The 27,051-nt window shown below is 40.3% G+C and overlaps 1 protein-coding gene across 1 annotated transcript in view; it reads right to left on the bottom strand.

The window, feature by feature from the left end:
* The window catches only part of LOC145991770 (sodium channel protein Nach-like), a 77,419-nt gene that overhangs the window by 11,004 nt on the left and 39,364 nt on the right, over positions 1–27,051 (bottom strand). Inside the window, exon 5 of the mRNA XM_083127820.1 lies at positions 13,283–13,391. Within this exon, the coding sequence (XP_082983946.1) occupies positions 13,283–13,391 (109 nt within the window). The remainder of the gene's footprint in view (positions 1–13,282; positions 13,392–27,051) is intronic.

Below are 27,051 nucleotides of genomic sequence, written 5' to 3'. Positions count from 1 at the left end.
GATGCCATCAGTGGACTTGGTAAAGAAATCAAAGATGTCACCGAGCAAAACAAAGAGTTAATCAACGAGCTTGTGCCACTTACGGCTCGAAATTATACCATACCCAAACCGATATCCAGCATTCACACCACTCCGTTCGAACTTGCTCCGGCTCCGAGACGTCAGGCCCTAGGCAGTACCTCTTCGGACAAGCTAGTCGAGCTGGGTCCGTTGGCGAGGGATTACCTAAGCACCGGGAAATTCGAAAAAGACGAGGTATTCGGATTGTACCCAACCATGGAACATAACGAGGGTGTGGTTTGGAAAATTGGAAAGTCAAAAGTCACGTTCGAGGGCGACGACGTGAAAATCAATTTGGGCGAGAAGAACAGCTGGACTAGGTATCCCGGCACCGTGGGACTGTGGGAACTTATCACTAAGAAGCAACCTAAAGATTATACAGACGAGGATTACCAAAGTTACACAGAAATTTTGATCATGACGAACGCCCTGTACCTAAACAACGACGCGACACAGAATCGCGTGAAATCTAGCAGTGGAGAAAAGTACAGGAACCTCATCAAGCCAATATGGACCCAGCTCAAGACTGGCAGCGGTGTCAAACTTTACAATACTCTACCTAAAGAGTTTGTTTGGGTAGACGACGTAAGGAAGCTTGTCGATCGATTGCTGGTTATCGCAGGTGAAGAAAATGCAGGCAATCGCAACTTCCACAACGAGAAGGTGGGCATCATGGACATGATTAGCACCAAGCTTAGCAACTTCATTGACAACGACAGGAAAGGAATAGGGTACCTCATCAAAATCATCAACACCCTGCCTCCGAAATTCTGGAATGTAGCCGAGGGTCGTGGTCTCGTGAACGATATTATCAACAAGCTACCCTTCGAGATGCACCTGCCAGGTTACCAGTACTGCGGTCCGGGTACCAAACTCGAAAAGCGACTGGAAAGAGGAGACAAGGGAGTGAACCCACTGGACGCTGCATGCAAGGACCACGACATTGCCTACAATACTCACACAGATCTTGACGCACCTCATGATGCTGACAGGAAGTTGGAGCATGCAGCTTTCGGGAGACTCGTCAGCAGAGATGCCTCGCTAGTTGAACGGGTTGCTGCATTGGGTACGACCATCGCCATGAACACAAAACGAAAATTAGGGTGGGGATTGTAACTAAATAACCCTTGTGAAAAAAAGCAACTTGTATAACCAACCTATCATCACTTCATTGCATTAGGGGGCAAAGCCTTACCTTTTTCACGATATATAAATAACATACTATCACCATGAAGCCCAAAGGTGTCGTTTACCAAATACCCTACGCAAACCTCAAGTCTCTCGGAGCTCTTGATGGATTGCTTACCAAAAAGCAGCGCGAGAAGAAACATTCCTGCTTGACAAAGGTCATGGAATGAATTTGCTGCTTAGCATTCCTCAGTTGAGGAGGTTACAAGGTTCGCGAAAGCAGCAGAAGACTGGAGGTTTCATATTCAGCATCCCGGCTATCTTGGCAGCATTGGGTGCTGTAGGCAGCTTGGCAGGAGGCAGTGCCGCCATTGCCAAGCCCGTCATCGATGCAAAAAAGAACAAGGCCGAGTTAGAAGAGCAGAAACGCCATAACCTGGCTATGGTGAAGAAGGGGGAAGGTGTGACCAAAAAGCGAAAAAACAACCTCGAAGCTTTGAAAAAGTTTAAAAAAAGAAGAGCCCCTGTCCAACTTCGATATTGAATCTCTGATCGAATTGTTGGGGGTCAATCACTTCAGGGGCGTTTTCATGTCTGATTCTCTACCTTCTGTTGTGAAGAAAAAAGAGTGTGGTGTGGTTAACCTGGACAGTTACGAAAATCCAGGTACACATTGGATATGCTACCTCAAAGCCAACAACAACAAAGCATTTGTTTTCGATTCATTCGGAGGCATGCCACCTGCTGGGTTGATAAAGTATCTCAGTGTTGCCAACCTCTACTACAATGACGAACGTATTCAGGGTTTCAGCGATGTGAACTGTGGCCATCTCTGCGTTTCCATGCTTGTCTTCCTCTCCCAATTAAATAACCCAACAATCGAAGATTTCCAGAAAGCATTTGGCACCTGAAGCACTATGGGAGTATTCCATCTCACAAGCGAGACTTTGCTTCTGAAACTCGCATTGCACGACGACATCATCTATCCTAAATCTATTGCTCTTCGTGCATTCTACAGGAGCGAAAAAATCAGCATCTCCCCTGTCCAGTACAATCTGTCTACGTTGCAGGCTCAATTGCCAAGAAGTGTACTGCTGTCGTAAAATTCTGTAACTCACATGGTGGAACTGGTGTCTGCCACGGAAACCGTAGACCTGGGTACCATTGGAGAGCTTTTGGGATTCGAGAACAACACAAAGCTCGAACCTGGCATCAAGCACATCGGTGCTAACATTCCTAAATTTCTAGCCATTGAGACTCTGAACATACATTCCAATGTGGCAGAAGGTATGATCACCAAATCCTTGCACGGCATCTCAGGGAGTCACAACCAAATAGGTATTATAGCTACGTTCAAACCAAACTCTGAGTTTATGGAGCCAATTATCTACACACCCTCCCACCGATATACTCTCCTGTATCTCGTAATCGGATAGACAACATAGAATTGGCAATTACCAACGAGAAGGGGGAGGTAGTTGATTTTGCAGGAGCCACGACCACTGCCGTCGTGAAGATTAACATATAATAAATAACCATCATGGAGCAAATCAAAAGTTACGAGTTGCAGTCCTTCCCTCCCAATCGTCGCACGTTTGCCAACCTTAACGAAGCGAATCGAGAGATAAAATACGACGTGGACGTCGGGGATGGATTTATTCACCCTCACAGAGCTGATTTGTATATCAAGTTTGATGTTGTGAAGAGAGACAACGGCAAAGCATTTCTTGCCAATGCAACTTTAAGACTTGTAGATAATTTTGTGCCGTACCTGTTCTCGCAGGTGGAAGTTAGAAAGCATGGCGCCGTCATCGATAGGGTTGACTACCCCGGGATTACCTCTGCAGCAGTGGGAACACTGAAACTCTCCAATACCGATGCAGCATACAACAGGCAGGGGGATTCGAAGCAGGTACAAAAATCAAAACTCAAAGTCACACAGTACTGTTTTCCATGCGCCTGCTTCCTGGCTTCTTCTCCGACTACACAGAGATTATGTGGAAGTGTGGTTTGCGCGTCACTTTTCGCAGAAGCTCAAACGACAACAATGCGCTGATGCGTTACAGCACCTTGAGTGCAGACGGTTCAGCACTTCCCAGCACACTACCTGATCCTGCCAAGTGCATCATCCAGTCCATGGAACTGCGCATGCCCGTAGTGGAATACGAAAATAACTACGCTCTCAAGTACAAAGCAGACATTTTGAAGAATCCCCAAGTACCCATCCAATTTTACGGTTACCAGTGCGTGCAGAAACCTGCTTCCGGCAACCATTTTGAATTTGACGTGACCATACAGTTTAACAGCATCCGGTACGATATGCCAGAGTTTGTGGTCGTGCTTTTCCAGACGGGGAGGACAACAACCAAGAAAAAGATTCGAGCCAGTTCGACAATTGCAAGATCAAGAACATCTACCTCAAAAAGGACAGGAACGAGATATTCCCGCGTGAGAACTACAACCTGAATATTGCAAACAACGACTATCTGAAACTGTACGAGGCATACACAGCTTACAAGAGAGTGACCTCCGGCAATGTGGACGTGTACTACAACCCCAACGAGTTCATAGCTCGCAGACCCATGTTCGTCACTAACACATCGAAGGGAAAGCAGGTGGTTGTTAACGATCGCACCAACATCAAGATTGTCTGTGAGTTCCACGATGCCTTGCCAACACCCTGTGCAGCGTCATACTTATTGCAGAGAAAACTTTTGTGTATGATGTCAACAATAAAAGAGTGACCGAACAGTTTTAAGTACAAGAAAAAAAAGAATCGCATAATTCTATAAAAATTATACTAACCGTAGGTTCAAATATTAGATTTTTTGTTAACCTGGAACGCAGTGTCCAGGATGTACAGCGAAGAGTGGAGGCTGATAATTAAGCATACTTGAATTTGAATTTAAAATTTTGGGAGCGTCAGCACTTAGGCTATTTTGCTCCGGTCACATTATACGGGGACCAGCCCCTTACCATTACAAATAACAACTCTAACGTTGCATAACTAACAATCTTAAAATGTTCTTACTTTTGTTAAAAGCTGAGGCTGTAAACAAGCACTCAGCACACAGAAGGACAAAAAACAGGACAACACACACAAAATTATACTGGCCATAGTGCCAGTCGCCAGAGCCTCGTTAGTCATTAGTCCTGGGTGCACTACGTGGAAGTGAGGTTGACTTTTGGGCGCCTACGTGGAAGGTACCCCCTACACCCCAATTGAGCATGCTTCATAGAACATCTTCTTATATTTGTGGAGAAGATTTTTTGAGGATAATCTGAAAAAAAATTAATTTTGATGCATTTTTAGAAATAATCACACTTGACCGCTCAAAAGAAACTGCCTCTTTTGGCCCTGCGTGTTCCCCATTTTCACCCCGTAGGGCATGGCAGGGAGTTAGTTCCATAAAAAAAATCCCAAACCTCCACCTGTTTGCATTTTGAAGATAAACACTATTGTTCTAGTATCTTGGCTATATTAAATTGGAACTTCTGTTACATGAGGTTTTTTTCATACATACATACTATTTACTACATTTGAGGCATGTCTTACTAGTTTTTAGACGATGGTGGCCCCACGGGAGCAAGTGAATCCCACATTTCAGAACACACCTCTTGTCGTCGCGTGCGTCCAGGGCAACCTTTCTCATCTTGTTGGTTGTCAATACATGGTCGACACTCTGGATGCGCTGCTCCACTCCTAGAATTGGCGTCCTAGTTTGAAGAGTTTTGACGTAATCCTCGAACTTGAGGTGCTCTTGGACGACCTGCCTCCCCACACCCTTAGCTTTTTTGTGATGGAACCCTCTGCCCGAATAGCATAGGCTTTGGCGCGAAGACCGGAAAACTCAAGAATTACATCTCCGTCCTTCTCGTCTTTGAGTTTGCCATGCACCTTCTTGTTGCGAGCAAGGATTTTGTATCGGTTCACCTGGGAATAGCCTGACGTGTCAAAAAAGTTCACAAAAGTTGGTACCGTGGCTATATCCTTATCCGTGCGAACGTGGTACACCAAACTATCTGTGTCCGTGTAGAGAAGGCTGATATTGTCGTTATAGTGCTGGCGTAGTATCCCATAATATACTTGAAACATGTGAAGCTTGCTTAGGTCTAATACTGATGCACCAACATAGATTGGCTTGTTGAGCATCACCTCGCTCTTCCTCATATGCACCAGAGCAAGCTGCTCATTGTAAATAGTACATTACTTGAATAACGGGCTTGCTACAAGCTTGCGACATTGTGCTTTGTTTGATATTAGCCTCACATCTACACGATTTCGCACATTCTCCGTGGTTTTCCCAAACACTGCGTTGTTCATTAACTTGAAGAAATCGCGATCGAAATCAGAAGTAGCGACTGTGCGGTGTTTGGTGTTGAGCTCGATGTATGGCCTCAACCATGGAGAATGCACGAACATAAGAACTCGATGTACTGTGCGGACGGTAACCCCTTGCTCCATCAACCACCAGAGGTTTTGATAGTGCAGAACATAACGCTCTTTGGGCTTGAAGTCCATGACGAGCTTTGGTTGGTTCGACCCAGGCGGGCATTTGAATTCCGGGGCTGGAGGAAGGTCGCAGAACAAATCCTGCAGCTCCTCGGAGAACTCAAGGTCCACCTTGGCAAAAAAAACCGCATTCCACATCGCTGAAACCTTCAACGTCAAATTTGGAGGGATCAGCCCACATGAAACCTCCGGAGGGAAGTGGCAGCATCATGGAGTGTCCGTAGAAGTTGTTGACGTCTGTGTACATGATGTAGCTGGGCGGTTGGAAGGGGTCGTAACCGGTGGCCATGTGGCAATTGTTGGCATGCGAGTGTCGCTCCGACACCTGGACCATTCCACCCCGGACGGCAAGTTCTACTAACAGCATCATGGCCAAGTCCGAAAGAAGCTCAAGCCTAACTTTTGTAACAAGGAGCATGGCCGACCATGCCAGTCCAGGAAGACTGTAGACGTATGCAGGGTCCAGCTTGTAGATGGTCTTCGCAGTTGCACGAAACGCCTGGATCACATCAGCGAGGAGCGTCACATCGAGTTTTAGATATGCATCGTGGTAGTCCCAAGATTTTGGCAATCCAGCTCGCACCACATGGACTGAGCATGGTTGTAGTCGTCCTCAAGGAGATGCCTGATCCTCGCAGCTTGCTGTAGAACTTTGCTCGAGGAGTCAGCGACTTCTCTGCAAACTTGGTAGAGTCGGTGATGTGTTCGTAGGGGTAGACCCCCTTACGCCTGAAGAGACCGGCGTCCAAATTTGGAAAGTTGGCAGAGGTGATGAGCATTTGTTCGTCGCTGAGCTTTTTCGCCAGGGCATCGAGGCTGGCCGGAGGAACCTAAGGGAGTCGAGGAAACGAAGTTCGATGGAAGAGCCTGATTCTGGGATTCGCACCCACTTGCTCAAGCAAATGTAACGCTCCTCGTTCTGCGCCAGGACGTTGATTCGCATGTCGTCGTACCCAAGATGTGGCACCAGATGGTGGAAGTCGTACCCCGAGCCACTGTGGAAAAACACAGGGATAAAGCGCGGGTCCCGGGCCAAGAAATTACACCGGTTGCACCAAGGACCAATGTATCTGCCGTTGAAGTGATCATGGTGTTGAAGTTTACGGTTGTTGGTGCTAAACTCCCGGGTGCACACAGGACAGGTAGTAGCCTTCTCGTGCTTGATTTTTTCGTCTGGAGACAGCCGTTTCATAGACTTGGGGGTCAACAGGAACTCCCCTATCTTGTTGGCTTCCACAACCATTCTTTCTAGAAAATGTTTGACTGCGTCGGGACCGCGATACACATAGGGCTCGGGGTCAACAAGTCGGTCTCGCAACACCACAACATAAGCATAACTCGAGGCCTCGTGGAGTTGGTGAGGGGTAGTAGATGAAACTTTGGGATTGGGATCGCATGTGGAGATAGGTTTGAGGAAGGCCTCTAAATTGGCGATGATGCTAGCAGGGTGCTCTACCATGGCACTGTGCATGTGAAATATATCTACAGTGCCAGGTTTGGGCAAGACTGCCACCCCTATCTCGTTGGCATTGCAATAAAGTTTGTGGCGAGCAAGCTTCTCGACAGCGATGTTGGAACCTCGAACATGTTGGTAACCGCGTTAATCCTGTCCCTCGAACATTGAAAAGCACCTGCGCCAAACTTCTATGTGTTGTTTTTGTTTGCTTGTTTGGCTAGAAACAAGTCTGGAGAGGGAACGGATGAGGGTGTAGTGATGGTGAGTTTCATCCTTGATGAGTAAAAGATGGATTTCTGAGCATCTTTGTTGTCTACGTCGCTTACCCGAATAGGGTACACCACATTTTTCTCAGTGAGGCCATAAACATTGATAGCCAACTGCGGGTTATGTGTACGGGCCTCGAACTTGCGAATATCCGAGACCTTCACCGGGTAGTCGATCCCAACTATTGCATCTTTCAGCTCTGGCTCGTACTGCTTGTAGTGGTTAACTCGACGCGGTTGTTTTTTCCATTGGACAGGGTGCAACGCTGCAAGCGCCGACCAGAGAAAGCACTTGGCGTCACTGTTCTGAATATTCAGGGCGGCCTTCTTTGCCACAATGGTACGTGGTAAGGGGACGTAGCTGGACGCGGAGAGAAGCACAAACTTGTTAAGTTTGATACACAGTTCGTGAGGATCACCACACAGCGAACCTCCTGAGCCCATAGCTTGATGCTCCTCCTGCTTGGCCACCAGCTCCTCGGCAAACTCGTTGTAGATGGCCTTTAGGTTGTCGACATCCGCCAGATGCAGCGTCTTCGCCTTGGTATTGTTGTGGAAGCTATAAATTTCATCAGACGGCTTCTTGTACTGGCAACATAGCGATGCGTAGAATTTGGTGGAGTGCGTTGCAAGCGCATCGCTGAGGATGGAAATAATTTTGGCTTGCACGTTCTCCAAAAAGCTACGCACGTCACATGAGCCCTCCGAAGTGAGGAAAAAGTCCTCTAACAAACCCTCGGAAGCAGACTGGTTCGCTTTCGCCACAGGCTTGACGCGTTTGGCGGATGGCGGCAAGTCGGCTTTCGCTTTCCTCTTGGTCGAGCGTGGGACAGGTGCTCCGACGACTTTGCATGTTGTTATATGCCTTTCTAGATTACCAATAGTGATTAGTTTATCGCACCTGGGACATGGTTTTGTAGAGGTCACTTGCTTACCAGGTACACAGGTACGGCGGTGACTTTCGAAATTTTTACTTGAAACACCAGTTTCACACGTAGGACAAATTTTTACCGATTGCATCTTGTTAAAAAAATATTTGTGGGGTATGTTATTTTATATATATTTAGTGGAGTGCCACAAAATAAATGCTTTGCAATAAAAAAAAACCTTGGAAGGCTAATTCACGATGGTGCTGGGTTTGGTGCGTGTTATTTATGCATATGCTATTCTTGCTCCTTAATCAACCCTGTAAATAATTTAAAAAAAAATATGTTTGTGTATAGAAAACACAAAAATATTATGTGTACATAATTCTATTTAAGTTTTTCTACCAAACAATCTCTTTTTTCTAACCCTCAGCCCTCTTGGCGAATGAAGTATAAATCATTCATAATTTCAGAAAAACATAGTTATTTCCGGTCGCCATTTTTTTAAATCAAACCATAAGCATTATTTATGTTTTATAGTATTAGTCGAGCAATAGCAGATAAAACAAGAATCGTTTTCCTACAACCCATAGTTTATGAATTACAAGACATCTTAGAAATTACATCTTGAAATTTAAATTTAAAATAACTCGAAAACAGCAAGCACTAGTCACCATGCCCCAACAGGTTGTAGAGTACTTCTAATTTTGTATCGAATGCTATTAAAATTTTCGAATAAGGGTAAAAACTAAGCCGGCAAATCAAGTTTCTCTAAAAATAAAAAATTGTCTGTAATTCCGAAACTTGAGGGGGGTTGAATCGATTTTATTTGCCAGTCGAATAGTTCTCGTCGAATCCTATCCAGCAAACCTAAAATCATCATCCTAGCTCAATTAGGAGCCAAGAAAATCAATGTCTTGAAAAACGTCTTAAGATTTTTGTCTTAAGAAAATTTTCTTGACAGACCGGAAGTAACATCTTGAGATGCCGGAAGTCGACTTTCTTAAATATTAAGATATTTGTCTTACGACGTTTTCCAAGACATTGATTTTCTCGGCTCCTATGGGACCTAGAACCATGTAACTTTGATCTATGTATATACTAGTACTTTTCCTACATGTACATTCACTTTACAACCCGCCCGATCAAAAAATAAAATTCACCCCCTGCGCGCATGCGCACATGTATAAATTTAAATATAGGCTCGATATTAAAAAAAATATCACTTTTCTTCCTCTCTCTGGCCAAGATTGCAAATAATTTCAGCAATAATACCATAATATTTTTAAACTGTATGTCCAGGTCTCGAACCAGACAACATTTGAGTTGGTGTTTTAAGTCCACTTTATGCACAGTAAGGCTAATCGGGACTGGACCTACAGTTTTAAAGTGGGATCCAAACCACTTGTGCCTCCACCGGGTATCGAACCCGGGACCCTTGAATACAAGGCGACGAAGCTACCACTGCGCCATAAGGGAGGCCCCAGACAACATATTTGCACTACAACACCAAAAATATTCATATCTGTGCATATGGGAAGTCCAATACATAGTTGGCAATGTGTGATGTGATCAGCACCAAAACAATTAATTTATGTGTATGTATATTTAAGTTCCGTGTTGCAATTATGAAATTAAATTTTAAATTAACTTCTCTATCCATCTCTCAATCTATATAGTCTGTTCATATTTTGGCACAGTCATTGTTTACGTAGCAAAAACAAAATTTCAAGCCACATCATTGCTATTTTTTGCGAATGCTCGCTGTAGCCATAAGCATAATTGGATATAGTTGCCGGATTTTTATTTAATTTTAGGTGTAATATCAATAAGCGTGCATAAAAACTAAATATTTTAAATAATAAGATTCGAATAACTATGTACTTCCACTAGATATCAAACACACGCAACTCTTCGATTACATCCCTCTATTTCTTGCCTTCCTCTAACAATTTAACGCATTTCGACCTTTTTTTTATTATTTTTGAAATATGCCCCGCACACATATTTCCTACCAACAACGGCACACAAACGAGCTATATATATATTCCAGCTACCCACATGCTGAAAAAGCAATATACAACTAGTTTTTTAAGAATTCACGAATAACATATTGCTCACAAATTCTTAAAAAATAGTTACATTAAATTTTCAACATGCTCCAAATATATAAAGCAGAGAGAGACATGAAAACATCTTCTATATTCTCTCTTTTTGTATGTTTTTGTGAGTATATTTTCTTCCACAATACATAAGGGCTGTTTGGTTTTTCAGGAAGTTACCCTCCATAGACAATCCCTTACGTCTGTTAGGCTTTTCAGATTCATCTCACAAAAGCAACGCCATATTTATAAATCAAGGCCAACTCATGCAATCTAAGAAGCAAAGTTACTCACGCTTTTGGAAATCCAGATAAACTGTTCACTGTTCTTCTTCAACGAAGTTCAAAATGAAACAGAACTTTTCCACACTAGAGCATTTAGTTTTATCCGGTTCCCCCCCTACATCCCAGCCACGATTTCCAATACTATTAACTGACGTCACTATTTCTCAACAATTGCCAGGGTTACAGCTGTAATCCTGTAGCCACATAGCATCGTCTGTATTGAAACATGAACAAAACAAATTGTATACGCCAGTGCGAAATTCCATATTTATTGTACAGCTACTGAAAAAAACAGGAAGTATAACTTCCGCCATCCAAGCCCTACCTATTGTTAAATTTCTGTATTCTGTCAACATTGTTAGCACGCAGAGGGAACGAAATTGTCGTTTCTATAGATGTCCACAGCCAAAGCGTAATTTTCAAATACGATGACAGTCGCTTTTAGATACCAAAAAACTAATTGCTACAATACAATAAGTATATATATTTACAATTAATAGCAAAATATTAATATTTATTAACAATATCTATCTATGAATTTGTTTCGAACAAAAACATGTTATAGAAAACATTTTCCAGCCGTAAGTTCAAAATTTTGGCCCCCCCTCTTCCCCAAATCGCATTACATACATACATGTGGGGGACCCGTGGCATTACAAGAGCCCCTGCCTCCCAAGAGGTTTGGTTAGCATGCAATAGATCAGTATGCTAGAAAATACAGAGATGAAGAAGAAGAGGGGGGAAGAGGAGAAGAAAAAGAAGATAGAAAGAAGGAAAAGAAGAAGAGGAAGCATTAACACTGCACCGCCAGTTAGCGTCATTAATTCTTCTTCTTCATTTTTACTGCATACTTATCATCTTAGAAGGCTACGCTGTCAACTCCTATTTGTAGGTTAGCCTCGCCTGTGAAATATCATATGGCAAAATGTTTAAAAACAAAAAGGTTTGTGAAGCGACTAGTCAGTGTTGCCAACTCCTATTTGTAGGTTAGCTTCCCACGTAAAATATCACATGTGAAATTTTCTTGGGGTGAGTTGGCAGCACTGAGACCCACTTGAAGTTGCTCAGCCCGTCAATTACTCCTCGTAACTTCCGAACATGTAGTCGTAGAAAGGTCGGGTTTAGTGTCTCTGTGTCCTCCCATACCAAAATAGGAGAACCAATCTTTTCATCAATCGAAAATTTTCCAAGTCCTGCCTGCCTCTTTGTCAACAGGTGGTGGAGGGGGGTGCAGACGAGATTTGGCCCAGACGACACTTAGGTTAATTTAGACCGAGAAACAAAAAAATAATCAGTGAATAAATTAAGTTATATCACGTAAGATCGTAGTGCGAAAAATCCACAAAAAAATCGTCATAAAAGGCTATCACTGAGGTTAAATCGTTAAAAAAAAACAAATCGGCTCACTTGATGTTAGTCAACCCGTCAATTAAAAGCCATTAAAATTGCGCTAAAATATTGTTGAACACTATACAAATCCACAAAAAATCGTCATAAAAGGCTATCACTGAGATTAAATCGTTAAAAAAAAAATCGGCTCACTTGATGTTCCTGAAGCAGGTTTATTGTACTACTGGGCAGGTACAAATGTATCAATTAACATTAATACAAACTCATGATTAGGTTTTATACTGAACTGAGCAATGGGAATGGCAGATAAGGGCGAAGGATAGCTTAACATGATCGGTTTAGAAAACAGACCAATAGCTCCTGCTTCTCCGATGATTCCAGGCAAAAGGATCCTGTGTCGCTCTCATGCGCACCTATTTAAACCCTCGCTTGGCCTCCCGTCACCTCTAGCCAAAGGTCAGTATTCTTACCATTGCCTGTAAAAGTCTTAAGCTACACATTTCTCAGCTGTCTCTGGCAAGGTCTGCCAGAGTCAATATTTCTAAAACCGAGCAGATATGGTACGATCCATCGCTTGGCCTAAATGTGAGATATGCAAGAGGTTACGTTCAAAGGAATGCAAAATAATTTACATGAACAATAAATGGATTCTGTACTCTCCACGACTGAACCGATATGAACATTCTTAAGAAAAGGATATTACTTGCTTCCCGTTTGGACTATGATTATTCCCACAGATCGTCCTTCAATAAGGGTAATTGTCACACACCTGACCTTCCTGTGAGAATTCACTCTGTTCATGCACCACTCTTCAATAATCGCCCCCCAACTTCCTTGCTCTCTCAATCCACGATTCTCACTCCATCTCACTCACTCGCCAACTGCCCCCTCTCTCTCTCGATTCACCTATCATTCTACAACCGCCTCTCAAGTCAATCACCTAACATTTTCCTAATTACTTATTCAGCATTCCTTTCTCTGCTTCCTGCAATGTTAATGATAATAGCAGACTTCTGACTTCTACCAAACACCTTGTGTACGATACGATTTCATCACTCGATATTGAGGAGAATGCACAACTTATTTAGGTCAATTTTCATATGTAGAATAGTCCGTGTTTCTATCAGTATCACTATCTTACAAGCCTTTAGAATCAAACACTTCGTCCACGTCTTCCATTTTTTTGGTCCGCTTTTAACCCAAATCAATTTGAAAAATTACAGAGTAAATAGTATTTAGTAATTATTACATACTTACGACGTGTCAGCATGGTACAATGAGACATCATATTGAAGACATGATATTGGACATTCGCAGTTCAATCCATAGTATTTTGCTTCAAATGTGTTCACTGGTTCCAAGTTGTCTGAAACGAAATGAAATATTGCAATATCACCTAAAGACAGTTACGCTAGTTCGTCATTATTGGGAACGAATTACTACTGACGAAAACAGGCCAGTTGGCGTACTTTATTTGCTTTTATATCACGCATCTTTTGCTGCTTTGAAAATCTTAACTTAGTTGGCGGAGTCTAGTACAGACTCACAGGCATGTGCAGGAGTTTCTGTTTAGTATAGTGTTAAACTTTTGTCTGTATTATGACTCTTATGATGAGAAAATTTTAGTAGATTGAAATTAAATACCTTGCCCCTAAATACACTTTAAAAACTGAGTTAAACCTACACTCTGTCCAAGGAATCTGTTGGAGCTAAAAGCAAGTCCCCTGCGCAAGTATACCCTGTCCCAGCTAACTGTGGAGCAAGGCAACGCATAGCGTCAGAGGAGCGAGGGAAATCTATTGGCCTGAGCGAAGCAGTAGACACTGATGGGAAGACTGGTAACTTCAGTCGCTTTTCCCCTCTCCACATAATTCCGTTTCTCTCACGTGTTCATTGGTGGAACCGTCTTGCTTCACTATGCGCAGACACTTGCTTTCGTCTTCCTGCTCCACGGTTAGCTGGGACGGAGTATAGTGATTCGAGAGAGTTCGAACAATGAACATGAGAAGGAAAAGGAGTGCATGAAGGGGGCAACGAGGCTGTGGCTACCAGCAGTTTACAGCAGTGCGCACTATTGTGCTCCGCCCACTCGTATTCTCCCCTTCTCCACAGTTTTACGTGGCGCTGCCCCAAAAAATCCTGGGACGCAGTAATAGACTCGAAGATTTCATCAAAGAATTCTCGCGACGTACAGTCCTTCAGGTAAATTGCCCAATAGACAGTCTGGGGTCGCAGGATTGCTCAAATTCCTGACTAATCCTCCTGACAGACTAACCTGTTGGCAGGCAGGAAGTCTCCTAGAATCTAGACTGATTAGCGGTGTTCCTTTTCTATCCAGATTTTCTGACTTGTATGTACAGTCATGGGCAATAGAAAAAGGAACACGTAGATCCTGAAATACTCTCCGTTATGTGTGTTGCCTAACTCTAGGGCGATAGCTGGATTTTAATAGCAAATTTTCAATGACAACTTCTATCACCGCCTCAGAACTAGACAACACACACACGCCTTGCAGATAAGGTATTTCAGGATCTAGGTGTCCATTTTTATTGCCGGTGAGTGTACTTCATATTTCCATAATGGGGCGATCCTTTGTGAAGACACGGAAATGCCAACCGCTCTTTCACGTAGTACACCCTATTGCGTTGTTGTGTCCAATTCTTATGTGTCCGGTCCATTTCATCTGATCATCGTTCATTCTCGTCTTCGCGATTAGTCAAAAGTGGCACAAAATCGAAGTAAAATCAAGTCAAATATTTATATCGTTATAGGAATTTTAGAATATTCTATTAATATCCCATATATTCTACATTAAGTATGGCTCTTTATACTTTTAGAATATTTAAACCATTTTTACGAATGCAAAGTCTAGCACAAGCTTACAGCGCTTGTCTCGTTTTACGGCAGTCGGCCTTGTGGTGAATCGGGACTTGTTTATCCCGTTTCCCCACATTCTTCGGCCCACCCTGTATAAGAGGAATTAGACCCGATGCTTGGGAATGTTAGTTCGCTGAGAAACTTCATTTGTTTCCCAAAAAACTCGCATGGGATCGACGAGACTGCCACCTGACGAGCTTCTCGGGGCTTCCTTGTTGGGCGAGCCAGTGTTCTCTCCCAGCCGACCGCGATAACATCAACTCCAGCAACGGTGCTCCACGACGTGATAGCCGCCTGAGCCCATGTGGACGTGGCTCAGCCTTTATCTTCCCGTACACCTGGGACGTCGACAAGAACGTGGAACCTTACGGACATGGAGTTAAGTATTTTACCAAAAGGGTTTAGTTTACCGTGTTACTTTAATTGATAAATCTTGAATCTTTCACCTCCCTTTTTCCCCCTTTTTCCTTAAAAGTCTAGAAAACATCGTGACTTCAGTTGCAAATAATTTCCTATCGCCGGGGATAATTCCTGCAAAATATGAGAGTAGTTAAGAGAAGGAATGAATATGGACATAGTTTTTGTAAGGATAAGTGTTTGTAAGAGATAGTGGGAATCAAAAGAAAAATGTAAATAAAAATTATGGTCGACGTTGATCGTCGTAGTAAATTTTTGTGAAACTTGTCAAGGGGGTAATTGTTAACAGATTCCTGTTTGAAGGGACTTATTTATAGAGAACACGTTGTTACTATTGTTGTTGTAAGAAATCAAAAAAAGCAGCACTTGTTAAAGAAATAAAAAGTATATTGAGAAAATACCCAATCTTACTGTTCAGGTAATGAAGCAGGGCGCTGGGCGCCGTTTAGAATAAGTTCACCTTCCCCTGTAAAATTTCTTGGGTAGCAGGTATTTTTCTGGAGGGGCCAAAAATAAAACAGTTGTATGTTTTCAGTCATATACACGTTAGTTCGTCGGGAGTGGGACCAGTTGAGCCCGCTACAAAACTCCGGACCAGCTGGCGGTATATGCGAGAAGGAATTGGGGCGACGCATTATTTAGTACTTAAAAAACTGGGATTTAGTAGTTTGACCATTGACCATTTTGATTTGTCTGATCCTTGGTTTTCTTCCTAACAGCACGCGAACCACCCGTGATAAAACAACTAAATGTATACAGGGTGTTTCTAAAGGTCGTTTACAACGCTTGGGAGGTGATTCCTCACACGAAAACAAGCAAAAAGTCCAAGTTCCATTTTTACGACTGAGGCTTCGTTTTCGAGATAGGAGCCTCGCAAAAAGTAGTGTGATTTGTGGTATAACCAGCGCACTTATAGCGTACAAATGATGAGCTTATATAATTAAACAGCCCGATTTGTCTACACTTAAAATTATGCCAAGATGCCCATATTCCCCAATTCTTCAAGTGTGATATGCTCTTAATTCCAAGAATTTTGAATCCTAGTGTACAAATGATGAGCCCCCTCAGATCGATTTGCCCACACTTAAAACTATGTCAATTACCCATATGATTTTATTGTTTATAGTGTGTTATTCTGTCAAAATCCCAAGAATCTTGAATTCTAGTGTACAAATGATGAGCCCCCTCAGATTGATTTGCCCATACTTACAAAAGTTGCATCAGCCAGATTGTTGTCTATAAACTTGTCAAAAATATGCCCCTCTTGATATTTTTTTTGCCCACACCTAAAACTAAGCTAAGATGCTCATAAAACCCACACACCCACACCCACCCACACCCACACATATTTACTTCCGGTCCATTTCCGGTCCACTTCCGGTCCACTTCCGGTCCACTTCCGGTCCACTTCCGGTTTGCCTACTTCCGGTCCACTTGAGGCCTATTTCTGGTTTATTTATATTGCATCATGTTTTGCAACAAATTATTAGACATGTGTTGTTTTCTGATTGGTTGCTTATGACATAAAGTGATGATGTGTTATATTCTGATTGGCTTATTGTTTCAGATGCTTTCAATGCGGTCTGTGCTTAGGCTATATAAAGAGATTTTGCATTGCATATCAGCCAGTATTGAGAGAGTTGTTGAAGAGTAAGGGTGTGTTGTTACAGTGCTTTTCATACTACAGGCCTGTTTGGTTTAATTCTTATTATTCAATTTCTGGTATATTGAACAAAAAGGGCTTATATTTTGTATAAAAAATCTGATTTTTGTTGTATCCAGCTTGTTTGTTGTAATCCACTCTTATTTAGAGTCAGGCTTATATCTGTCCCAGCCTGTTATACAAAAATCAATACATAACACTCAGCGCTAGGTCATTGCCATTCTAGGACATGCATGTCTGTGCAGGCATTTGCGGAAGGTCAGTGTAGATCAATATTTATTCTCTTTTTCCACTTGTAGGCTATAAGCTTTACAACCTGTCATAATCAGCATAGAGTTTTGATTTAAAACCCAAAAAATTTTGTATAATAAACCGAGAATAAAAATTAATAATATTAACATATTAAATATACACAAGAAATATACAAAGCACACAGCTGAACCCAACTTATATTTTTTATTCAGTATAAAGTTTTGATTTGGACCCCAGGAAATCTTATATAATAAACAACAACAAAAATGCCAAATCAAAAATATTGTAATCAATGCAATAAGAATATATCCAGCCCCAATTGGGCCAGACACCAAAAGAATTGTGACCCAGGCAAATATAGAACTCCCACTAAAATATGTCCTAAATGCCATAAAATATTTAGCAAGGCATATTTCAATAGACATGTGGGTTCTTGTTCTGTACAGTCATCAACATTGCCCCCACAACCATCTACATCTGGTCTGAAAAGGAAGCATGAAACACCTGTTAATGCTGGACCGGCAAAGCAGCCACGCTATGCACCACCTATCCGTAGCAGTTTTAATGGCCAATTAAGGGATCACCGTTTTGTATCAGAGCCAAGATGTGGTATTAAGAATTTTTTGAACAGTGTAAATCCTGATGTGCAGGCAACTCTAAATGCACAAAATGGCTCTTATAAGCTGTCCCTCAAATTGTTTGCACAATATAAAAAGCCAAATGGCACAAAATTTACACAGCCCCACATAACAGAAACTGTACCTGTATATTCAAATGCAAATTCAGACAAAATAATAAGCAGTTTGATAGATCAATTGAATATTAAACACTCTGAATTTGCTGCAAAAGAGTCTGCATGGAGCCTATGCGGATCTTCACACAAGTTATATGTTAATATTTCTGAATTCAGCCCATTACAAGGTTCCACTTATGTGCCATTACCTGCCAATATCAAAAACAAAACAGCCGTGGTTAATATAAAAAATAATGACCAGAAATGCTTTTTGTGGTGTATTTTAGCTGCTTTGTATCCAGTTTCAAAGGATCCTCAGCGAATAACTTATTATAAACAACATGAAAATGATTTTGATGAAGCAATGGAGGGTTTAGAATATCCAACGTCTGTTCAGAATATTGATAAATTTGAAAAAAGGGCCAGGGATATTAATGGTAAACAATTATCTATTAATGTATTTATTTGTTCTACTGGCCGTGGCAATTGCTTGATAGATCCTCTCAGAATCAGTATATTTGATGATGATTCTGCTGTTCCGATTGATCTGCTCTTAATTGAAGGGGATGGCACATATCATTACACTTTGATACATAATCTTGAAGCTTTAGTCAGAACACAATTAGACAAATCCAATACAATATTCAAGTTGTGCAGAAGATGTTTAATTGTTTTTGATGGTAGAAAAATGGTGAAAGGGGTTCGGGAAGGGAATGCAGAAATTGCTAAAAACAAGTTAATTGAGCATCTGAAATATTGTGGGAATCATAAACCTGTTCATATGCTTATGCCTAACCCAAGTGAAAAGGCCAAATTCAAAAAATGTGAAGCCTTTTTGGAACACCCAGCATATATAGTGTGTGATTTTGAATCAAACCTCAAACCCCTTGCATTCTGCAGTCCAGATCCTGAGGAATCTTCAAGTACATCATACCAGCTACATGAACCTTCCAGTTTTTATTATGTGGTTGTACAGGATGGTGTTGTTAGTAAAGAATATTTATACATGGGAGCAGATGCCATCAAAGAATTTGCACATAGAATAGAAAATGAGTGCCATGACATAGCATCTAATATCTTATTAAAATCAAAACCCATGTTGCCTTTAACAGAGAAACAGATTGAAGATTTCAACAATGCAGAAAAATGCCCGGTATGTGATTCGGAATTTTCAGATACAAATATCAAGGTACATCACCATTCTCATACAGATGGTAAATTCTTAATGGCCCTGTGTAAAAGCTGTAATATTAAGATCCAGAGACCAAAATTTGTCCCCATATTTTGCCATGGTGCATCCAATTATGATTTTTATCATTTGATCAGGTATGAGGGGTTTGACAAGCAGAATTTAAATATTTTAGCTAAAAATAATAAAAAATATATTGCCATTAGCAAAATAATTAAAGTTAATGGTGTTCCTATTCAGTTAAGATTTCTTGATTCATACAGTATTTTATCAGCTAGCCTGGCTACACTGGCCACTCAATTATCTGATGATCAATTCAAAATCACATGTGCTTTGTTTCCAAATCAGGACCTGAAATTAATTAGGCGGAAGGGTGTATATCCATATGACTATGTTACAGATTTTTCTAAATTTGATGAGTGTTCTCTGCCACCACAACAAGAGTTTTACAGCAAAATCAGAGGATCTGGAATCACTGATGAAGATTATCACCATGCCCAATTGATGTGGAACAATTTAAAATGCCAGACATTTGGTGATTATCACAAGGCATATTTAAAACTTGATGTGACCCTCTTAGCTGATATACTGCAGTCATTCAGAAAATCTTCCATGCAAAATTATAAGCTGGATCCAATGTATTTTTACAGTGCTCCGGGCCTAGCATGGTCTGCAATGTTTTTAAACACTAAAATGCAATTGGATCTGATCCAGGATCAAGATATGTATCTGTTTATGGAACAATGTATAAGAGGAGGCATGGTGCAATGTTCTCAGAGATATGCCAGAGCAAATAACAAATATATTCCTGATTATGATCCAGCACGGCCATCAAATTATATACTGTATGTAGATGCAAACAGCCTCTATGGTTATGCTATGATGAAAAAACTGCCATATGCTGGGCTTGAGTGGGTTGAAAATTTCAATATTGAAGATCTTAAAAATTTTGATGACAGTGACTATGACCTCTTTTTAGAGGTTGATCTGACAATTCCAGATAATTTACACAACACATTTTCTGATCTGCCCCCAATTCCTGAGGTTAAGTCTTCACCTGGCTCTAAACAGAAGAAATTGATGATGACTCTAGAGCCAAAACAGGGTTATGTTATATATTACAAAAACCTCCAGTTCCTGATGAATCATGGTGTTCAAGTGACCAAAGTTGGCAAAGTCTTAAGGTTCAGGCACTCAAGATGGTTGAATCCATATATTGATACAAACACAGTGCTTCGAACATCTGCAATGAGCCAATTTGATAAGACCTTGTTTAAATTGATGGTCAATTCAGTGTATGGCAAAACAATTGAAAATGTCAGAAAAGATATTGATGTTAAAATAATTACTGACCCCAGCCGGAGCAAAAAATTGATTGCAAAGCCCAACTTCAATTACAGAAGAATTTATGATGAGAATATGGCACTTTTCAACATGAAAAAACAATGGTTAAGTTTGATAATCCTATTTATATAGGGGCTGTGATATTGGAATTGGCCAAATTACACATGTTAAAATTGTATTATAATGTGTTGAAACCTTTTTATGGTGATTGTGTAAAATTGATGTACATGGATACAGATAGTTTTGTTCTTGATATTCAAACAGAAGATGTTTATAAAAATATGTCCCAGCCTGCATTGCTTGAATATTTTGATACCAGTGAACATACAAAGATTCAACACCACAACAAATGGTGCCTGGCAAGTTAAAAGATGAGACACTTGGTGATGTTATTGTGGCATTTGCTTTGTTAAGGGCCAAAATATACAGTTTTGAAACATGTAGTGGCGCTGTTGCAAAAAAGGCCAAGGGCATTGGCAGAGTGACTGTGGAAAAAGAGCTTGAATTGGAAGATTATAAAAATTGTCTCAAATCATGTAGCACAATCAGAACATCAGAATCCAGAATTCAGAGTGTGGATCACTTGTTGACTACAAATACTGTAAGAAAAGTGGCTCTGGACCCACATGATGATAAGAGATGCATTTTATCATGTGGCATTCATACTCTACCATGGGGTCATTGTGATTTGAAAAATGGCAATCAATGCCCAATTACAGAGCATGATTTGAAATAAATAAACATGCCTATGAACTTATTTGGGTTCAAAAAACAGGTTATTATGGAGCTGCCAACACCACAACCCTCTTCTGATATGATATCTAAACTAAGTGCTTTGTTAATTATTCATCTGAACAGCATACTTACAGATGTTGATGATGAAACAGGTAAAACATTGTACATATTTAACAATAATTTAAATTATTACCAATTACCTGTAGGTGGGCAATTGCAATTTATTACAACCCCTGAGGGTAATGTCAAGATTTCAGTAGGGAGAAATATTTATAGAATTAAGCACTCAAACATGATTTCTGGCACTGTATATACTGTTTCTGCTGGTGACTGCTTATATATTGAGGTCCCTGGATCATATGACAAGCTTATACCTTTCTTTATAGAATTAAGAATCAGATATTCAATAATAAATAACCACTAAAACAAAAATGCCTAATGATATATTTGGCCATACAAGACATGAAGATCACAGTGATGAGATTCTGATGCTTCATGTCAGAGTCAAGAAATTAAGAAGTGATTTACAAGCTTTACAAACCACACTCAATGCCAGTCTTCAACTAGAAATTACAAATTTACAATCACAATGCATGGACCCTCTTCTGAAAATTGATTCTGAACTCAAATTGCTGCTTCAGAAATATACTGATTTGGCCACATTGGATAATTTTCAAAGTTTAGAAGAGGCTGTAGCAGCTCTTCAAGCCAAATTTAAGAGCCAGGCCACCAACTCTGAGCAATTGAAACAGCAATTGGAAGAGCAGATAAATAATGTCCAGGCACAGCTCCAAACAATTGTCAAAAGCATAAAATCACAAGAAGATTTTGATCTAGTGATTTCCACTCTAAAGGAACAGATTCAATCACTCCAAATACCTAATCTGGATCCCTTGAACAATGCCATAGCCGAGGTTAAAGAAAAAATTGAGACACTTGAAAATTTTATGAACAACTTGCCATCTTCTGATGCTTTGAGTGCAATAACTCGGAGTGTTGCAAACATCAAGCTGCAACTTGAAACATATGAAGATTTTGGAAAAATTCAAAGTACCATAACCCATCTTGAGGGTACAATAGCAGCAGTGCAAAGTGATTTGACAAATGTACAAGAATCTCTAGAATTTCGCCTGCCTGGTATTGTAGACACACTTGTCAGTGTCCAGGAACAGATCACAAAGCTTGAAAACCTCAACACTGAATCTGAACTATCTCATTTTCATCACTTGATCGATGATATCCAAACAAAGCTTGAAATTTTACAACAATCAACACCCACTCAGGCAGATATAGCCCTGCTCCAAGATGCTATGCAAAGTGTGGCTGATGCTTCTGAATTAAATAATGTGAAATTGGCACTTGAATCTTTGCAAAATACTGCAACAAATCTGCCTACATCACAGGAACTTAAAAATATTAAGAGAGCTGTGAATCGCATATTGAAATCAGAAGATATCAAGAATATCCAGACAGAGATCAAACAACTTACTCAGACAGTGGCCACTCTACCAACTAATCAACATATTAATGAACTGCATGCCCTGTTTGAGGATATCAGAAGACAGGTCCATGATCTTACTGCTCAAAATTCAAAATTGGCAGTTACTGAAAATTTGCAACAAATTGTAGCTAATATCAAGCAACAGCTAGGGACCATGGAATCCAATCAAGCAAATGCCCTGTCTGTTTTTGCCACCCAGCTTCAAGAGATTGTGCAACAATACAAGAAACTTGCTGTGGACATAAGGATCAAGCCTGGGCACGATGAGATTGTTAGGACCATCAATGAGCACCTTGAATCTGTAACAAGCAGATTGCTCACAGCAGAAAAAGAAATAACCGGCATAATCGAGAATCCAAAACATAAAATAATTCTTGAATTGTACAGCATCCCCAACAAAGAATATCATTCACCATTTACACCAGGTGGCAAAATATATATGCTGTCCCCTGCACAATTTTATTACCAGTTTTTTGTTGGGGGCACACTGAGACCAATCAAGATCAAATATTGTCTTCATCCACAGGCACACCACTACCCCACCTTATCAATAACAAATGCTGAAAACAAACCAAAAATCACCAGTGTAGAGTTAGAGGATTTTATAGATCCCAATACATTAGAAACATCTTATGCTGAAGGTGATGGCTCTCTGGAATTTCATATACAAATAGGAGACAAATTATATTTCAAAATCCTGCAGTATCAGCTGCTGAACACCCCATAGTTGCAATATTCTTGTTTTCATATTATGTCTAGACAAATTATTGTTGATGAATTACACAGACAAGCCAGACATAATTATAAGAGACTGCCAGTAGTCACAAAAGGCATAGATGATTTATGGCAGAGCGACTTGATTGAGATGGCAAGTGGACAGCTGAAAAAACTTAGACAAAATCAACAAGGGCTACAAGTATCTACTCACTGTCATAGACACATTTTCAAAATTTGCCTGGGCTGTGCCACTCTAATCCAAGACTGGAAAATGTGTTACAGAAGCCATCAGGACAATCATCAATCAGAGTGTAAGATCACCGCGCTATTTGCAAACAGATAATGGAAAAGAATTTTATAATTCTGTGTTCCAACAATTTATTAAAAGCCAGTGAATACAACATTATTCGAGTTACAGTGATCTCAAGGCCTCAATTGTAAAGAGATTCAACAAAACCCTAAAAAATCTTATGTATAAACAATTTACACTTCAAGGTAATTATAAATGGCTTAATATTCTTCCAGAACTTCTACATAAATTTAACAACTCGGTCCATTCCACAATCAACATGAAACCCTCTGAAGTAACTTCATCTGATGAGCAAAAATTCATCAGGACTGTTTATTATCTTAGATACCAGCCAACAACAAGAAAGGCCAAATACAAGGTGGGTGATCAAGTAAGAATCAGCAAATATAAGCACTTATTCAAAAGAGGCTTTACAAGAAACTGGAGCACTGAATTATTTACAGTGGTTCAAGTTAAACCTGGGACCCTTAACACATATATAATAAAAGATCACCGAGGAGAAATTCTCAAAGGCAGATTCTATGAAGAAGAACTCAACAAAACTAAACAGCCTGACACATATATCATAGAAAAAATCATCCGCAGAAAAGGCAACAAGTTATTTGTCAAATGGCTAGGACTTCCAGAACACAGCTGGATCGATGCAGACAAAGTGATAATATGAGCACCTTGGATGTTATAAAAAGGCTGCCAGAACCTGAACAGCAGATTAAGAGAAATGGCAAGTTGCTGCCTGAAAATATTAGATGTCTTATTGTTGGGCCATCAGCTTGTGGTAAAACTAAACTAATGATTGATAATTTTTTATTGGCACCCAACTGGTTAGACTGGAAAAACAGGCACTTGTATGTTTTTCTAAGAGCTTGGAACAATTAAAATATCAGCAGCTGATGAAGCTATATGATGGATTGGATATAGCCACTTTTGAACCAGATGTTAAGCCACTTCATGAATGTCTCGATAATTCTGTTGTTGTGTTTGATGACATTATACTGGATAATCAAAACAAGGTTAGAAATTTATTTACACAGGCCGACACAAAAACATTGATTGTTTCTACCTGGCACAGACTTTTTCTAAAATTCCGAAGCAGCTGATCCGAGACAACAGCAATTTTATATGTGTGTTTCATCAAGATCATACCAACCTCAAACACATACATGATGAATATGTAGGTGGGGACTTGAGCTACAATGATTTTTCCAAGATTTGCAGTAGGTGCTGGAACCAGGACAGTTATGGTTTTGTCACAATTGATATGACAAGAAAACCCAATAGTGGCAAATACAGAAATAAAATCAACAATTTTCTAGACATTGAAACATATATAAATAACCATGAAAAGGCCAATTATTGATGATCTTAAATTAAGAGATTATCTTGTAAAAAGATTTAAGGGATGGAAATCAGAGAACCGAGGAATTTATGAACAACACAAACAAACAGAACAGCCTATTATTGATGCTATTAGTGAATTAGGTAAAAATATCAAAACTGTTACAGAGCAAAATCAAAATTTGATCACAGAGCTTGTACCTGTAGCTGCAAGGAACATATTAGATTATCCAATCACCCCACTTTCTAGTATTCATACACCTAGTCCTGTTGCTCCTCGAAGAATTGAAGCTACTCAGGATCCTATTGAATTGGGTCTTCTTGCTCAAAAATATTTAAGCACACCTAAAGACAACAAAGATGAGGTCTTTGGCTTATATGCTGACACAGAGCGTGATGGTAGCATCATACATAGAATTGGCAATTTCAGAGTAACATTTATGGGAGATGATCTAATTGTATATTCAGAATCTCATCTTGGAGAAAAAGGTGGTTTTGTTAAATATCCCGGCACACCTGGGTTGTGGGAACTGATGACTAGGAAGAGACCTCGCAGCTATACAGATCAAGATTATGAGCATTACAAAGAAATATTAATAAAATCAGATGCCAGAACAATGATCCCAAACAAAAAAGAGTCAAGTCTAGCAGTGGACAAAATACAACAATTTAATCAAGCCCATATGGTCACAGATCAAGACAGGCAGTGGAATCAAACAATACAACACCCTGCCTAAAGAATTTGTCTGGGTTGAGGATGTCAGGAAACTTGTAGATAGGTTATTGGTAATAGCTGGGGAGGAAAATGCTGGCAACCACAATTTTTACAATGAAAAGGTTAGAATTATGGACATGATAAGCACAAAATTGTCTAATTTTATAGTGAATGACACTAAGGGGATTGGATATCTTATAAAAATTATTAATACTCTACCACCTAAATTTTGGAATATTTCTGAGGGCCGGGGGTTGGTTAATGACATTATAAACAAGCTGCCATTTGAACTACACATTCCAGGCTACCAGTATTGTGGTCCAGGCACAAAATTGGACCATAGATTAAACAGAGGGGATCCTGGTGTTAATCCCCTAGATGCTGCTTGTAGAGACCATGACATAGCATACAACACACATTCTGATCTTGACAAGAGACATGTTGCAGACAAGAAATTAGAAGAGGCTGCATTTGGTAGATTTGTAAGCAAAGATGCTTCTTTGAGTGAGAGAATAGCAGCATTGCGGACCACCATAGCTATGAACACCAAACAAAAACTGGGGTGGGGGTTGTGAATATGTATATAATAAACCTACAATGAAGGCCAAGGGTGTTATGTATCAAATACCTTATGCAGGTCTTAAATCTCTTCAAACTATTGATAGTCTTTTAACCAAAAAGCAGCGCAAGAAGAAAAGCTCTTGTCTTGCAAAGGGCCATGGTATGAAATTGTTGCTTAGTACCCCCAATTAAAAAAATTACAACAATCCAGAAAAAAATCACATGTAGGGGGTTTCATATTTACTATCCCGGCCATCTTAGCAGCACTTGGGGCTGTTGGGAGCTTGGCTGGGGGATCAGCTGCCATAGCAAAAACAGTAATAGATGCCAAGAAGAATAGGGCAGAATTAGATGAAATAAAGCGCCATAACCTGGCCATGGAGAAACAAGGCAAAATTGTTAAGAGAGCCATGAATAAGTTTAAAAATAACAAGAGCCGCTTACAAACCAAGATATTGAAGCTTTAATAAAGACACTAGGCATCAAAAATTTTAGAGGTGTGTTAATGTCTGATTCTTTGCCAGAACAACCACTCAACAAAGAGTGTGGCATTGTTAATTTGGATAAGTACAAAAATCAGGGCACTCACTGGATCTGTTATCTTAAATATTTAAAAAATGAGGCATTTGTGTTTGATTCATTTGGAGGTGTTCCACCTGAAAATTTAATAAAATTTT

This window comes from Lepisma saccharinum, chromosome 8 (assembly GCF_977018435.1).
Source record: "Lepisma saccharinum chromosome 8, izLepSacc3.1, whole genome shotgun sequence".
Classification (NCBI taxonomy): domain Eukaryota; kingdom Metazoa; phylum Arthropoda; class Insecta; order Zygentoma; family Lepismatidae; genus Lepisma; species Lepisma saccharinum.
This window is presented reverse-complemented; position numbering and strand designations above follow the sequence as displayed.